This window comes from Chelonia mydas, chromosome 5 (genome assembly GCF_015237465.2).
Source record: "Chelonia mydas isolate rCheMyd1 chromosome 5, rCheMyd1.pri.v2, whole genome shotgun sequence".
In the NCBI taxonomy this organism is placed as follows: domain Eukaryota; kingdom Metazoa; phylum Chordata; order Testudines; family Cheloniidae; genus Chelonia; species Chelonia mydas.
Genome location: NC_051245.2, coordinates 128,023,909 through 128,038,142, shown reverse-complemented (window position 1 = coordinate 128,038,142; position 14,234 = coordinate 128,023,909). Strand labels below are relative to the sequence as shown.

At 42.2% G+C, this 14,234-nt stretch overlaps 1 protein-coding gene across 14 annotated transcripts in view; it reads left to right on the top strand.

Moving 5' to 3' along the window:
* NRG1 (neuregulin 1) overlaps positions 1-14,234 on the top strand; it is a 720,225-nt gene that overhangs the window by 674,406 nt on the left and 31,585 nt on the right. For 12 of the 14 annotated variants that reach the window (XM_043546676.1, XM_043546671.1, XM_037902308.2 and 9 more), the window contains one exon: positions 11,209-11,338. In XM_043546676.1, coding sequence (XP_043402611.1) covers positions 11,209-11,338 — 130 coding nt within the window. Of the gene's footprint in view, positions 1-11,208; positions 11,339-14,234 lie in introns of those variants that run through there. The other 2 variants (XM_043546679.1, XM_043546678.1) reach the window with 1 other exon arrangement.

Genomic DNA, 14,234 nt, shown 5'->3' with positions numbered 1-14,234 from the left:
CTCTTATCCTAATTATCAAGGAGACACCTGACAGCTTGCGAGTCATCTTTTTTGCTTTCTGGGTGAAATTCTTTGTGCAATAAATTCCACTAGGGATCTGGGGGATCATTCTACACTGGTTTGTGATTTACATAGAAACTCCATGGGCTAGGAGCACAAACTGGGAGCCAGACTTTGCTGTGCACCACAGAGGGGCCCAGGAGTTGTCTGAGGGATGAGAAAAGCCATAATGCCTCACCATTGGCATGTCCCCTTCCGTGCCCAAGCATCCATAGGGCGCTGCTCCTTTGCACCCATGTTAGGGTGGAGAGGGAGCATGAGTAATTGTCTTTATTTTAGAAAACCTTTGTACCCTCGATACACTGAGTAACTTTCAGAAGCATTTTTATTTTATTTTATTTTCAGGTATTTATATTTCCCGACAGAGTTAGAGAATATTTCTCATTGTAGCAAACCTTGAACAGAAGGCAGATTTGGGACATTTCAGCTAAATCCAATCTGCTAACTGTAAAACCCCTTTTCCTCTCACTCCTCCATTGCTTGGGCCCCAGTACATAAAGCATTTCAGCAAGTGCTTAACTTTAAGCACGTCCCCTGGCTTAAGAGCCTGAGCTCCAACCTGAGTCACAACATCAGAGCAACACACAACTGCGAGCCCTGCGAGCTCCCTGGATGGGGAGGCTTGCTCTCAGATGCAGTGTAGACATACCCATTGATTCATACTGAGCAGCACTAGAGATTGGACATTTTAGAATGTGTAGGGGAGGATTGGACATTGGTCACTCACACAAGCAGATTTAACCTGGGACCCTGACTTAGGCCCCGAGTCAGCAATGCACTTAAGCATGTGCTTAAATCCGTCCTTCTTCAACAAAGCTCTTAAGGACATACAGAAGACTCACCGAAGTCAATGGGACTTAAGAATGGAAAGTTAAACATGTGCTTTCTTGGGTGGGGATGAACTTAGGATCATGCTTAAAGTTAAGCGCATGCTGAAGTGGTTTGCTGTATTGGGGCCCTAGCAATGGAGAAGTGAGAGGAGAAGGGGACGTTACAGTTATCAGGTTGGATTTAGCTGACATGTCCTTTATAATGAAAAGCTTGCATGTCATTTTAGGAAGCTGGTGAATGGACTTTACTACCTAGCATTCAAAGACACTTTGTCTCTATCACCATCAGCAGATTGCATTAATCTTAAAGAGTTAAAAGATTAAACTGAAATTAGGAGTGGACCAATAGAAATTAGTAGAGTTAGTATATTTCTGTTTAGCTACAGAATTTGAGTGCACACCTGGGACTAATAAGAAAAATTCTACAGCTAAAAGGGGAAGAAAACCAGACTTTGAATCACACATCTCTATGGGATGGAAGTATTTCATTAGTCCATCTCATAAGCAAATAGGTAGATATCATCAGCATATAAATCAAGACTAAAGCATTAATTTATTGAACTTATAATGTAGCACTTACTACAATAGCATGCAGGAGCAGTAAAAGCTTGGCAGACTGAGCAATAACACTGACCTAGATGGCATGTTTTATGAAGCACTTCACTACCTTATTTCAGTTTAACTCAAGCCACAATGGTTAGGCGTAGGGGTTTTTTGTAATTGAATGTGTTGTTTAAAATAGGTGAGACACACAAATAGCAAAACATTTCACGTAGGACGACAAAACCATAGATCTGAGAGGAAAAAGAGCCTGTAACCAAGAATAAGATGTGTACTTACATATACTTGCTGGCTCAGTGAACTACCACAGCACCAGTCCTGCAGTCAGATCCAGGCAAGCAGACCTTAGCAGTCAGCAGGTGCAAGGGTTTGCTTCTGCAGACCTAGCTGCAGGATTGGGACCTATGTGTGTTAGTGTTTCCCCTTTGGGGGAATTGTTATTGCAGAAACCAAACAAGAACAGGGGCTTATTAATGCCTTTGGAATTAAAATCATTGTGTACATTTATTTACTGTACACTACATCTGTGGGATAGAAATGATGACGACGTTACTGGTTATATTACAATCAGACCCAGAGACTTGAGTCAGGATCAGGGCACCATTGTGCTAGGCACCGCAGCTTGATAAAGAGCGAGTCTAGACCCTTTTCATGTCTAGTTGGCTGGTTCAAATCCAGGTCAGCTTTGTAGATACCTCTGTAGCAGTGTGTGCCTCTGATGTCTGTTCATTGGCATGTATGAAATAGGGCTCCTGGTGCTCTGGGGGTGTCAGCCCACTTCCTGATAGGCAAGTGTCCTAATTACAAAAACATCACTCCAGTTGCCTCTTACTGACAATCTTATTGGCAGCCAAGGGAGATCTGGGTGTGGTTCTGTGGAGAGAATTCAGGGAACAGTGAATTCCTGTGTAAATGGAGAAACCTAAAATGTAGCCTTGCTGGGGCTGTAATGAAAGGGAGCCATCTTGTTTCTCCAAACTCCTCAGGGTCTAGTTGCTATACAGCTCTCGCTCCATGTGCAGTCAGATCCCTCTTATCATTTCCACCTGGCCCTGTTGGGGCGGGGATCCCCATGACTCACAGGCCCACTGTGGACGCACTTTTGGCTCCATTTCCTGAACTAGCTCCGTTATCCTATTTCATATTATCTGTCTCTTTTTCTGAGTATCATTAGAAACCTTCCCCTGATGCTTCCAGGCTTGTCTTCTCTTTGGGGCAGCTGAAACTTGTCAGCGTGTTACATTAAGCTGTATAAGCAGTGCCTAGGACATTCACAAGGGATCATTTCCTTTTCATAGAGGCCAACCAGTATTATGAAAGTGTGTTGATCAGGAATAAAAATGTAAGAGTGATACTAGCACTTGAGTATGCCAGGAAAGTTCCTGGCATTTGCCTTAAAGGTTTCCTGCCTGCATCTATGCTGCATATGTAGTGTATCTGATTCATTTCCCACTAGGTATCAATCTGCCGTACACCTGAGAAAGCTGTACTAAGAAAAAGAAGGGGTATATATGTCCACTTTATTTCTAGAACTGTATTACTGACATGAGCATCTCTCAGCAACTCGATTGATAACGGGACCATATCTATTTTCATAGGTTCTCAGGGCCTGGTTTTCATTTACACAAGGACCCCTGTAGGCATTGTGAAGAGGCCTCAGAGTATAAATTACATTCACGCCCACTTTAAAATGCTTTTGCACTGCCAGAGCTGGGCAAAGGGACCTACTGTAAATGAGAATATGGCCCTCTGTATAGGAGACCATTCTTATCAAATGCATTGCAGACTTCCAGGATTCTTTTCACATTTATATTGTGAATTTGCAGCTCAGTAAATCATTTGCATTGGCCTCCTGTCTGCAAAGGCTTTAAATGAATGGGTTGTGATGAGCCACAAACTCCCTACCCCGGTTGACTTGGACACCCAGATTGTTCAGGATAACGTGTATTCTCCAGCTCGGGGTGGAAGTCAGCTTTTGGAATGTCCCTTCTATAATAGCAGCCACAATTGCCTCCTTGTCAGTCCCCCCCTCCAAATGCGAACGTTTTCTCTGATGCTTGACACAGGACCCAAACATAAGGCACTTACCTATTCGACTGTTGGTTTCCCGTGCATGTTTTCAGAGCCTACTTTCCTAGACACATGACCTTTTGGCCATACCTTGTGCATTTTTTCTATCTGTACCATGTACCCCAACATGACCATCTCTTTTGCTGTTCTTCTGTCCTCCGATTGGATTGGGGGCATTTAAACCCCCCATTACCAGTGAATTTGCCATCTCTTGCTGCATTGTTTAGCCTCTTCCGATTTCCCTGAAGTGAGAGCTGACCTCATTTGTAGCGTTGTAAAGAGTTGCTTGTCTGAAATCCCAATTGCAAGCCAGGTCTCTCTGTGCTCATCTCGCCTAATCACAGATTTCCCCAAGTTTCTAATTTCCCCTGTGTTATGTGCAGTCGGGGCTCACGTCTCATCTCGTGTTTTCATATGAAACACTAATCAGACTTCCTTAAAAACAGCCTCTAAATTTCCCTCCCTATCTCAAAAGTAAACAAAACAAAAATGTTCCTGGTCATGCTGCCTGGTGCATACGTCTCCTCTCAGCCCTCCGCGGTGAGCTGAGATGCTGTGCAGATCCTGCCGGACTGCTGCTGCCAACTGGGTCAGTCTGTCGGCCTATCAGGGAGGAAGCGATCTGGCACAAGGAACTGAAGACTCAGTCTTTAGTTTTCTGCTTTTCTTTTCTTGGTTTGCACTCTTGAAGGGAAATTGCTTCTGACTCTGTGTCATGGAGGCGAGCGGGACAAACTGCGTTGGTTCAACAACAGTTTACATTCTCTCAAGCTTTCCTGAAGTTTCTATCTCCCAGACCCAGTGATTTCCTGTTTCCTTTTAGCTGGCCCTGATCTTCAAAGAGATAGTGCCACTGTAAGAGAGCTATAGAATCGTTCCCTGACTGTTAAGGTGCTTGATTCTGGCTTCTAAAGGCAGAACTGGCTCCTTAAAAGATCTTCTGTGAACTTACACAGAATATCAGCCACACTGTGACTAATATAATAGTCCTTCTTGAAGATTAAGGCTAAATATAAATATTTTAAAAGGTTATTTCCTATGGATTAGCCCAGACAGTGTGTTCTCGAAATGTGCCATTCAACAACAAAAGCCAAAGATCTTGTAACTCTTCTGCTAGAACCTGTGAAGAGGATCACGGTGTGAGCTCAAAAGCTTGTCCCTTTCACCAGCAGAAGTTGGTCCAATAAAAGATATTACTTCCCCCACCTTGTCTCTCTAAGGCAGGGGTGGCCAACCTGGGGCTCCGGAGCCTCGTGCGGCTCTTCAGAAGTTAAGATGCGGCTCCTTGTCTAGGCACCGACTCCGGGGCTGGCGCTACAGGTGCCAACTTTCCAGGTGCTCACTGCTCAACCCTGGCTCTGCCCCAGGCCCTGCCCCCACTCCACTAATTATAGAACATACTGCCAGTTTGGGGTATCTGCCCTGTTTTTGACAGTCTGCCCTGAGGTAGGCACTCACGGTCATGAACCACTCCAGACAGAGTGGCATGCTTGTTGGAGAAGTGAAAGGCATGACACACGCCTGATTTTCAGTTGTGAGGCGCTACCTCACATTGTATTGATGTTGCACACTAGCTTAGAAATGTTTGTGCTATGTCTGTGGCTTCACAGGTATGTCACAAAAAGCTGAGACAACCTCCCCCGACCCCCTCACATTTTGGATAGACGTTTTCTATGCTATGGTGGTACAGTAGGTGGCAAGCACTTCTGAGTCAGTAGGAATTGATGCCCCAACATGGAGTCATGTTACTGGAGTTGTCAACCTTCTGACAAAATGGACAACCTGGCCATTCAGGGCCACTTTCTGCCACCCTACCTCACATTGAGTAGCATCTTATTTTACAAATAACCACCTGGAAAGATACTCTTCAACATTCACAAGGTGGCAGAATCTAGTCCTAAAGATCCTATGGCATTCTTCACAAGGGTAGGAGCATTGACCCCTGTGTTATGGCCAGATTCCAACTCACCATACATAATTGCATTCTGCCAACCTAAAATTTTCCCTGCAGTTTTAATTGGGTAATTTAGTCTTTGCTTCCTGTGCTAAAATAATATGTAGATTTGCAGTGTACTATTACAAACAGTGATCATCTTTCACCTCAGAGGTGGCTGCATTTCACTGATGGATGAAGGTTATGGTCTTTCTGTTGGTTCAGTTTGTAAAATGCTTTGGGAGCCATCCGAATAAAAGGTTCTGGATAAATGTAAGCTGATAAATCTACCCAATTTCTCTCTCCAAAAGTGTGCGGCTTCACACTATGATGACAAAGGCATTTGGTGAAACTTGTGATTTTGTGATTCTTTGTGTCTTCCTCTGTTTGTTTTATATTTTGGCCTGCAGTGGTGTGTATTCTACCCATTGTAGGGATCCTTGTATTTTTTGTCCCAGATTTTCTCACAAACGTGTGCACACAATACTGATTTGTGCATGAATATTATGAGGTTTAAAGCTTGGGCAATCACAAATTGCTCATTTGAAAAGTTACTTCTATATGTGCTTCAGTTTTGCAATTGACTAGAACAGGCCAAATTCATGAGTATGCTCTGGCTGCTTTATGCCGTGCCTGTGATGCAAACCTGGCTCTTTAAAGCCCTTACTATCATAGTAATTTGCCAGCCAAACGGGACTTTTGGCTACACTGCATCACCAGAGTGATGCAAAGCAGCCAGAATATACCGATGAATCTGGTCCTTTGACCCAAAATGCCTATTTATAATACACCAAACATTTTTCTAGCAGTTTTTTCTTGCCCAGCGGTCAATCTTATATTTTGAAATTTCAGTGTGAAGTTTTAAGCATGGCTGGAGTTTCCTTTTTAAAAGCATGAAATGTAAAGAAGCTGGAACATATCCATCCATATTTCTGGTGAAACTGAATTTCTCCTGTGTGTTCCAAAATCACAGAGTTTGGAATTTTCAAAAGCAGTTAGTATCGGCCTAACTCTGTTCCCATTGAAGTCAGTGGAAGAGCTTCTGTTGACTTCAGTGGAAAACCTACCCAGCGAGCTTCTGTTTGTGTAGTGTTTGTATTGGGAACTTTACCCATTAGCAGCTGTCTGCAAATACCTCTTCAGAGGATCTATATAAACATAAAGGAATCTTACAGCATGTCTTGGAGTTGGGCAGATAATTAAATATTATTAACTCTGTTTTATGGGGATCACTCTTGGGAGGTGCCAAACAAAGAAGTCAATGGGAGTTGAGGATGCCCATTACTTAGCAGGATAAGCCTTCCGATGGTTAATCTGAAACATACAAGGATGAAGTGACTTGTCCAAGGCCATATGGGAAATTAATCCACTCTGCAGATCTTTCAGTGGCTAATGTTCAGGTCAGTAGGGAGTTGGGTTTGTGCATAGAATAGGGTGATTGAGCTCCAATTGGGAGAATGTGGGGACAGTAAGGCTGATTCCATTTAGGGATATGTGGTGTCATCGTTTCAGAATATGTTGTCTCAGAGTTGTCTCTTTTTTCATCTCTGTCCCTGTCTCTCTCGCTGGAGTGAGTTATAGCTAGGCTGCGGTTGATAGTGGTGTTTAGTCATAGAAACGTATGATATACTGAGCTTTCTCTCTCATCTCGTCTCACAAAAGGAGACAAGGCTGTCTACTTACAATTCAGCAACTAATCTTATTCATGACCTATAAGCTGCCTTCAGACAGAATGATGATCCTTTCTGTGCACTGAGGCTGGCACTTTATTTTCTCTTCACTTGAGCATTGACATCTTACCTGTCACCTTGGGTGGCTGAGAGTGTGTCTTCTGATGTTACACCGATGTCTGCAGAAACTAGATTAAAATAGGCATAGGCTTCTATTGTGCTTAGATCGCACAGATGTTCACTCGCAATGAGAACACGGAGCCTTCTTAGAACTCTGTCAGTGGTAGCAGATGGAGTCATAGGCACTTATAAAGGATCCGTGTGTTCTAAAGCTGTAGCAACATTATTTACTGTAGAGTTCCATATTGGAAAAAGGGGAGAGAGAGAGAATCCAAACGAGCATGCATTTCCATGTTTCAAGACACAGAAAGGTTAGAGATCTCCCAGGTAAGCAAAAAATTGCCATGACTTTGCAATGACTGTCTGATGTGAAGTTGTGCTAAGGTTGAATTAAGAGATTGGGCTTCCCTGAGGCTTTTGGGTGGAGTGTGAAGCATTTTTTAGAGAACAGTTATTAAATGTGTCTAAAACATCTACGATTTTGAGAAAGATAGTATCTAGGATACCTCTCTAGTCTTCTATTTGTGCTTGAGTAGTTGCCTCAGGAGGGAAGAGGTTTCATTGTCTTTCATTGCCTTGTGAATATTTGCATTAGTGAGAATGTTACGTGTCATTTATGCTGCGTCCAGTTGTTTAGTAAAGAAAATGTTGCTCGCAGTCATGAAAAAAGAAAATGGAACACCCAGTATTTTTAAATGTCTGCTTATGCCTGATGTTTACAAATTGTTTTATGATTTGTGGTTTATCCTGTAAGGAAATTAAGACAATGAATTAGGGAAAGTGGATCATGCAAATAGATATACATATCAGCCGTGCCTATTTAATATGGGCTTATAAAATAGAAGTGAAATTAGGGTAAAAATTTTGACTAGATGATTAAATACGTAACAGAGAAATATGTTAGCTACTTCTGTGCTATGCCTTTCCGCTGCAGCTCATTGTCAATACATTGTAAAATAACTCAGGCCCTCAGGGCCCCCTCTGAGAACTTTATGAGTTACGGAAGGCAAGAGCTATGGGGCTTGTTATGGATTGAGTGAAATCTGCTCTGAGGACCACCTGCTCCAGAACTCAACATTTCTTCCGCCATGTGGGTTTAAGGGAAACCGAACACCACGATTTTGGTGCTTTTTAAATTTAATTCGCAAAATAGACATGCAGCGGATAGAGTTAATACTGGTTTATCCACCAAAAATTATGCATCAAAGACAAGCTGTCTCCAGAACTAACTGACTGAGGACAGAGGTGGATTGAGACTGCAGTGCTAGTCTATCAGAAAGACAGGAAAAAAACGTGCATAAGATTTATAAGACACACAATGACAAACTTAAGAGTGAGGGGAGAAAAAAACTCCTGGCAAAACTATGTAAATCCCTTCTATCCTGGGGTTTGTCTGAGAATGACAATGTATTCCCATCTCTCACAATTTGTTCAGAGCCACTGCAGCCATCCAAAGTTCACTTTACATCAGCAGGGCACTAACGGTTACTTCCAAACTCCACGATGATCAATTTTGATCTAGCTGTTGCTTAAAGAAAAAGTGCCGAGCAGGATGACCGGAGCAATTATAGATAGCTACAGGCTCGTTCCCTACAACTATCCTTATAATTCAATTTCAAACATTCCATTAGTCTTCGTGGTAGTAATAAGCTTTGCCGGCGGGAGTTCAGGCAGACAGTATTGCTTTTCATTTCAAATTAATGCATTAGATTTTTGAACCATAGGATGTCTTCAGAACAATGGTCTTACTTTCAAGAAGAAATGTTTTAAAGGGGCTAAAAGGAGGGCAATACGCAGTCAAGCTTCATAGGTTGAACTAAATTCAGAAGGGAGTCTAAGCTAGTGTAAGTTACACCTTCCAGTCCTATCCAGTCTAAAATGTATCACCTACTGAGACCCACATTCACTTCAACGTAGGCTTGGTCTACACTTAAAACTTACACCAGTGTATCTATTTCAGTTAGGGATGTAAAATGTTAACCGGTTCACCGATCAGTCTTACCGGTTAACCGCCTTCACCATTAACCTCAGAGGCCCCACACCAGCTGGAGTGGGCCCAGCCATGGCCCCCAGCCGAAGCAGCCAGAGCAGCACCACCTGGCCAGAGCGGGCCCAGCTGCTTACTCTGTTAACCGTTTAAACAAAATATTTTAATCGTTTAAATGGTTAACTTATTAAACGGTATTTACATCCCTAATTTCGGTCAGGGATGTGAGTGTTTCTGTCATATAGCTAATGTCATTTGGGGAGCTGGTGTTCCTACAGGAGCAGAAGAACTCCCATTGGCATGTGCTGCATCTATACTAGGTGGCTATGCTGACCTAGGCTGTGCAATGTAGACATAACCTCACACTTGACAGAGTCTTTGGACTACTACAGCCATGCTTAGACTAGGTTTCCTCATAGGGTTGACCACAACCAGCCGACATGACGCACTCTCTACAGTAGGTGAAACATCATGTTAAAACATGTTAGCCCAGGCTTTTAAAGCATGGTCTATTGACCTAGACTAGATATGGCCTTCATTTAACTGAGCCTACCTGAGGGGCAAGGGGAAAGGAATGGATTGTTATCAGGATTTATTATTAATTGTTCACATTTCATTAGCACCTCGGGGCCCCAATCAGGATCAGGACCCAAGATGTAACAAGTGGGTGCAAACAAATAGAAGGAAGGAGGGAGGGAGGCCCTGGAAAACAGCATTAGGAACTCAGGTTTATACGAATGAGCAAGCTATATGCACAGCTGGATGGTTTTGGATCAGTTAACTTTAAAACAAAATTACAAAATATAAACAAATTAATAAGATAAACCTTAGAAATCCTGCCTACTTAGCGGCTCCCAAAGTCTAAACAGCTCGTAGACTCTGGGAGCTGGGCCTGACCTGGGAGTTTCTTCAGCAGTGTTATGGGACTTCACCTTGAACTCACTCACTCTAGTTTCTCTTTATTTCTCTTGTAACCATTTCTGGTTTTAATGCCTTATACTTGTACTCACTTGAAACATCTCTCCTTGTAGGTAAATAAACTTGTTTTATTCTTCAATCAAAACTAATCCAGTGTTGTGAGCTATGGGGTAACTCCATTTAGGGTGGCAAACTGTTGTATATTGAGCCTCTTAGAGAGGCAACGGACCTAATATATCTGGACTGTCCAGGAAAGGGTAGGAGAGTGCAGAACACATGGTTTTGGAGGAAATTCCAGGACTGGAAGCATGTTGCGGTCACCCTGCAAGTGGTAGCCAGGTGGTAGAAGTCAGAATGTGACTTATGTGTGGCTGGCAGGCACTCGGGGCGGGGGCTGGGGGGGTGACCTGCATGCTTGAAGGCTGTGAGCGGCCCACTGGGAGCTATATCAGCAAAGCATTATAAGGCACCCAAGGGTGCAGGGCAGAGGTGACCCAGCCCCTCACTAGTTTGGATTGTATCCCGGAATGTCATAATATCACATTATATAGTATTATTAATATTTATTATTTAACATGTATATTGTGGTAGCACCTAGAGGACAACCAATCGAGGGCCTCACAAACCTATAGTGACTGACAATCCTTGCTCTGAAGATCTTATCACAATAGGCTTACTGCAATTGAAGTAATTTCATAGATAAATTACACAGTCCTTTTAATGAAATGTCCTTGAGCTCTGATGGAATTTACAGGTGCTTGATGGGTTGCAGTATGGAATTTTAAACTCTCCCAGTTTATGTGCATGGAGCATGTCTAAGAAATGTAAACCTCTTTGTGCTCTTTAAGTTGGTCAGCACAATACTGCCCCTGCTAACTATTTTTTTCCATGACTCAGATTATTTCTAGGAGGCCACATGCAGGTAGCTCACAAGAATGACCAATTCTTCCCTACCCCATGTCTCTTCCACACACATGCCTAAATTGTATTCAAATCCAAAGACTGTTCAGTAAAGAACCAAACCATCCTGAATTGTATTTTCTCTCTTCTCTCTTCCAGCCACTTCTACATCGACGACTGGGACAAGTCATCTCACAAAATGTGACATAAAGCAGAAAGCCTTCTGTGTCAATGGGGGAGAGTGTTACATGGTCAAAGACCTTCCAAATCCCCCCAGATATTTGTGCAGGTAAGAAGCCTTTGGCTTATTTCAGTGGAGCCACCATGTTTCTCGTGTAATTTTTCTCAAAGTAATTGCTTTAATATCTGAACAGTTCTCTCTCCCACAAACGGCCCAGCAGATATTTAACAGAAGCATTAGATGCATCTTCACCTTTGTGTGGCAGAGTTGGTATGAAAACTCTCTAGCTATTGAGAATGACCCCTGTGTAACAGGGCTCATGTTCATTGCAAGGTTAACTCAAGGTATAACTTGAGTTTTGCCCCTAACCTGACTCCCATTTCTACACAGAATCTTTAGCTCAAGTTAAGTGGTGCTCTATACTCGAGCTAGCTAGCTTATTGGGGAGGGGGGGGACGAGGGAAGGGGTTGAAACCTGAGTGGTGCTGACACTTGGGGTTTGTCGATACTACAATCACAGTGTGTGATTGCAGCTCATGTAAACATACCCAAACTAGCTTTAATCTCTCTAACTCTGGCCCAGAGCAGAGAAGCCACTTGACACCCTTGAGCTAATAATGCAGTGGGGATGCAATAGGTCGAGTTACAACAACTCATCAACTGCTAATCCAATCACTGTGCTGCTAATCCCATCACTCTGTGTAGCTGGAGTGTTGTTTCATAGTGTGGTTGGTCTCACTTGAGAGGCTAGTCTAGACTAGTGGAATAACTCAAGTGTACTCACTGTTGCAATGAAGCCAAGCCTATAGATAGCTCACACAATAGTTATTAAAACTCCACAGATGGTTTCATAATACAGATAGTGCTATGTGCCCAGCTGGCATTTGGATACCCTGAGATAACTATTATTTGAAATCGTGGCTGTTAGATCTTAGAGGACAGGTATCACTGATTAAATATACCCCAGATAATGAAAAGATACATTGTGGAATAACTATGTCCGACATAGCACATGCATACAGTATAGCACATACAGTAGTTAATTTTTATTAACATGTTGTAGTAAAACAAATGACTTATTAAAGATCAATTAAAATATTATTTAGAAAACTTAGTGCCGCCAGAAGATGTTTTGTTTTGAAGTTAGGTGACTACAAAATCGCCGGGTCTAATGAGGTCAAATTAATAACAGGAGTTATTACTTTGTTAAATGCACATTTCGTAATAAGCAATGTAGATTGCCATCTGAACTCATCAGTGGATGTCAGTGTTTTAGACGCAGAGCCTTGATTCGGGAAAGCACTTAAGGATGTGCTAACATTGATCCGTATTCAGGAATTCACTCAAGCACATTCTTAGTTTGAAATGCGTGCCTGAGCACCCTTCTTGAATCGAGGCCTAGTTTCACTGTCACAAACAAATCCAAATTATAGCCTCCACCAGCCCATTATTCTGCAGAAGACCCAGGATAAATACAAACAACGAGGAGCAGACTAACACGGCTACCCCTCTGAAAAGTATAAATTCAGTTGCTGTGGCTGAAGCTTTGCATCTTGCCATAGCACATTGTACAACAGGTACCTTTGGATGCTGCAGTGGTGCTGATCACAGACCAGAGCCAGATGCAACTGGGTGCTCTAAATTCTCACTGACTTCAACACGTGGCTTTCAGTATCCTGAAGAACTGAACCTTAAGGGAACTTTTCTCTGTAAGAATATTGGCATTTTCAAGAGAGGCAGCAGAAGCTACTCAGTAAGATACACAATATCGTGTAATCACATGAATTTTCAGTCTTATAAAGGCTAAAAATCAAAACCCAATAATTGCTCTTCTGCAACTTCATGTAAAGTGCGGTTGGAGAGATACCTTGCTTTCACATGGAAAGGAGAAGATAGAAATTGCTTCCAGGAAATACTGGCTGCACTCTAGTGAAACACTTTCTGTTCACTTCAATTTTGCCTTTTTCTGTGGATCTTACCTGCAATTAACCAGATTTGTTTTGTCACGAATTCCCCAGCTGCTGGAATCATGACTATTTATTCTATCGCTGTTTATAACCATTTTCTTTAAAGTAAAAGTACCAACTTTGTTTTGGGACAATTGCACTAAAATTACATGATCATCGTAACCGAGCAGTGCAGGATGACCCAATTTTAATACTACACCCTTGGGAACCTACCAGAAACCAGCTCCAGTGCTTCCACTTCTTCATTTCCTCCTCGTACCCCATTCAGAACATTTCATAGCAGCCCCAAATGGCTGTGCGCATAATACATTTGCTGTGTGCAGAACATTTTTACTATTCATTGGTATTGCTCTGTTGAATTTAGAGTCACCTCTTTTTCACTGTATCTCAGGACACTTTTTGAAATAGCCAGATCTGACAGTGTTTGCACTTTATTATTGTAATTTAATTTTGTGTTAAATGTACCAGGCCCTCTTAAATGATTTTTTCTGATGTAGAAAAGAAATAAGTGTTAAGTCTAGAATCAGAGTGAAAACAAAAATAACTCCCTAAAATTTGTGCAGGGCACTTTTCTGGGTGGCACAAGAAATATCTGGAGAAGTCATTACAATGTAAAATCACAGGGTCTGATTTTTATTTATACTAAAGCAGTGGAAAGGGAGCTCACTGTAAAGGAGAGCTAAGCTCACACCTAGTTTGCAATGCTTCTGCTATGTCTCTTTGATATTTACCAGCCCTGAAGCTGTTTATACTGTAACAAAACAATACAAATGTCTCTGCAATACAGTGACATGAGAATCTGAATTGTGTTTTATTGGGTACATACTGCAAATCTGAAGAAACAAAATAGCATTATTTTCTTGCATGGTTAAAGATACGGGTGTCTATTTTTAAGTGTCTGTTAAAACAAATATCTGTCAAGGACACATTGCTTCCTTCTACTGTGATAACAAATCTTTTTCCAGAATGTGCCCATGGAATCAGAAAACTTGAAAGATGGTACTTGCTCTTCATGTTTCTGCCTTGGTAGCAAGTTC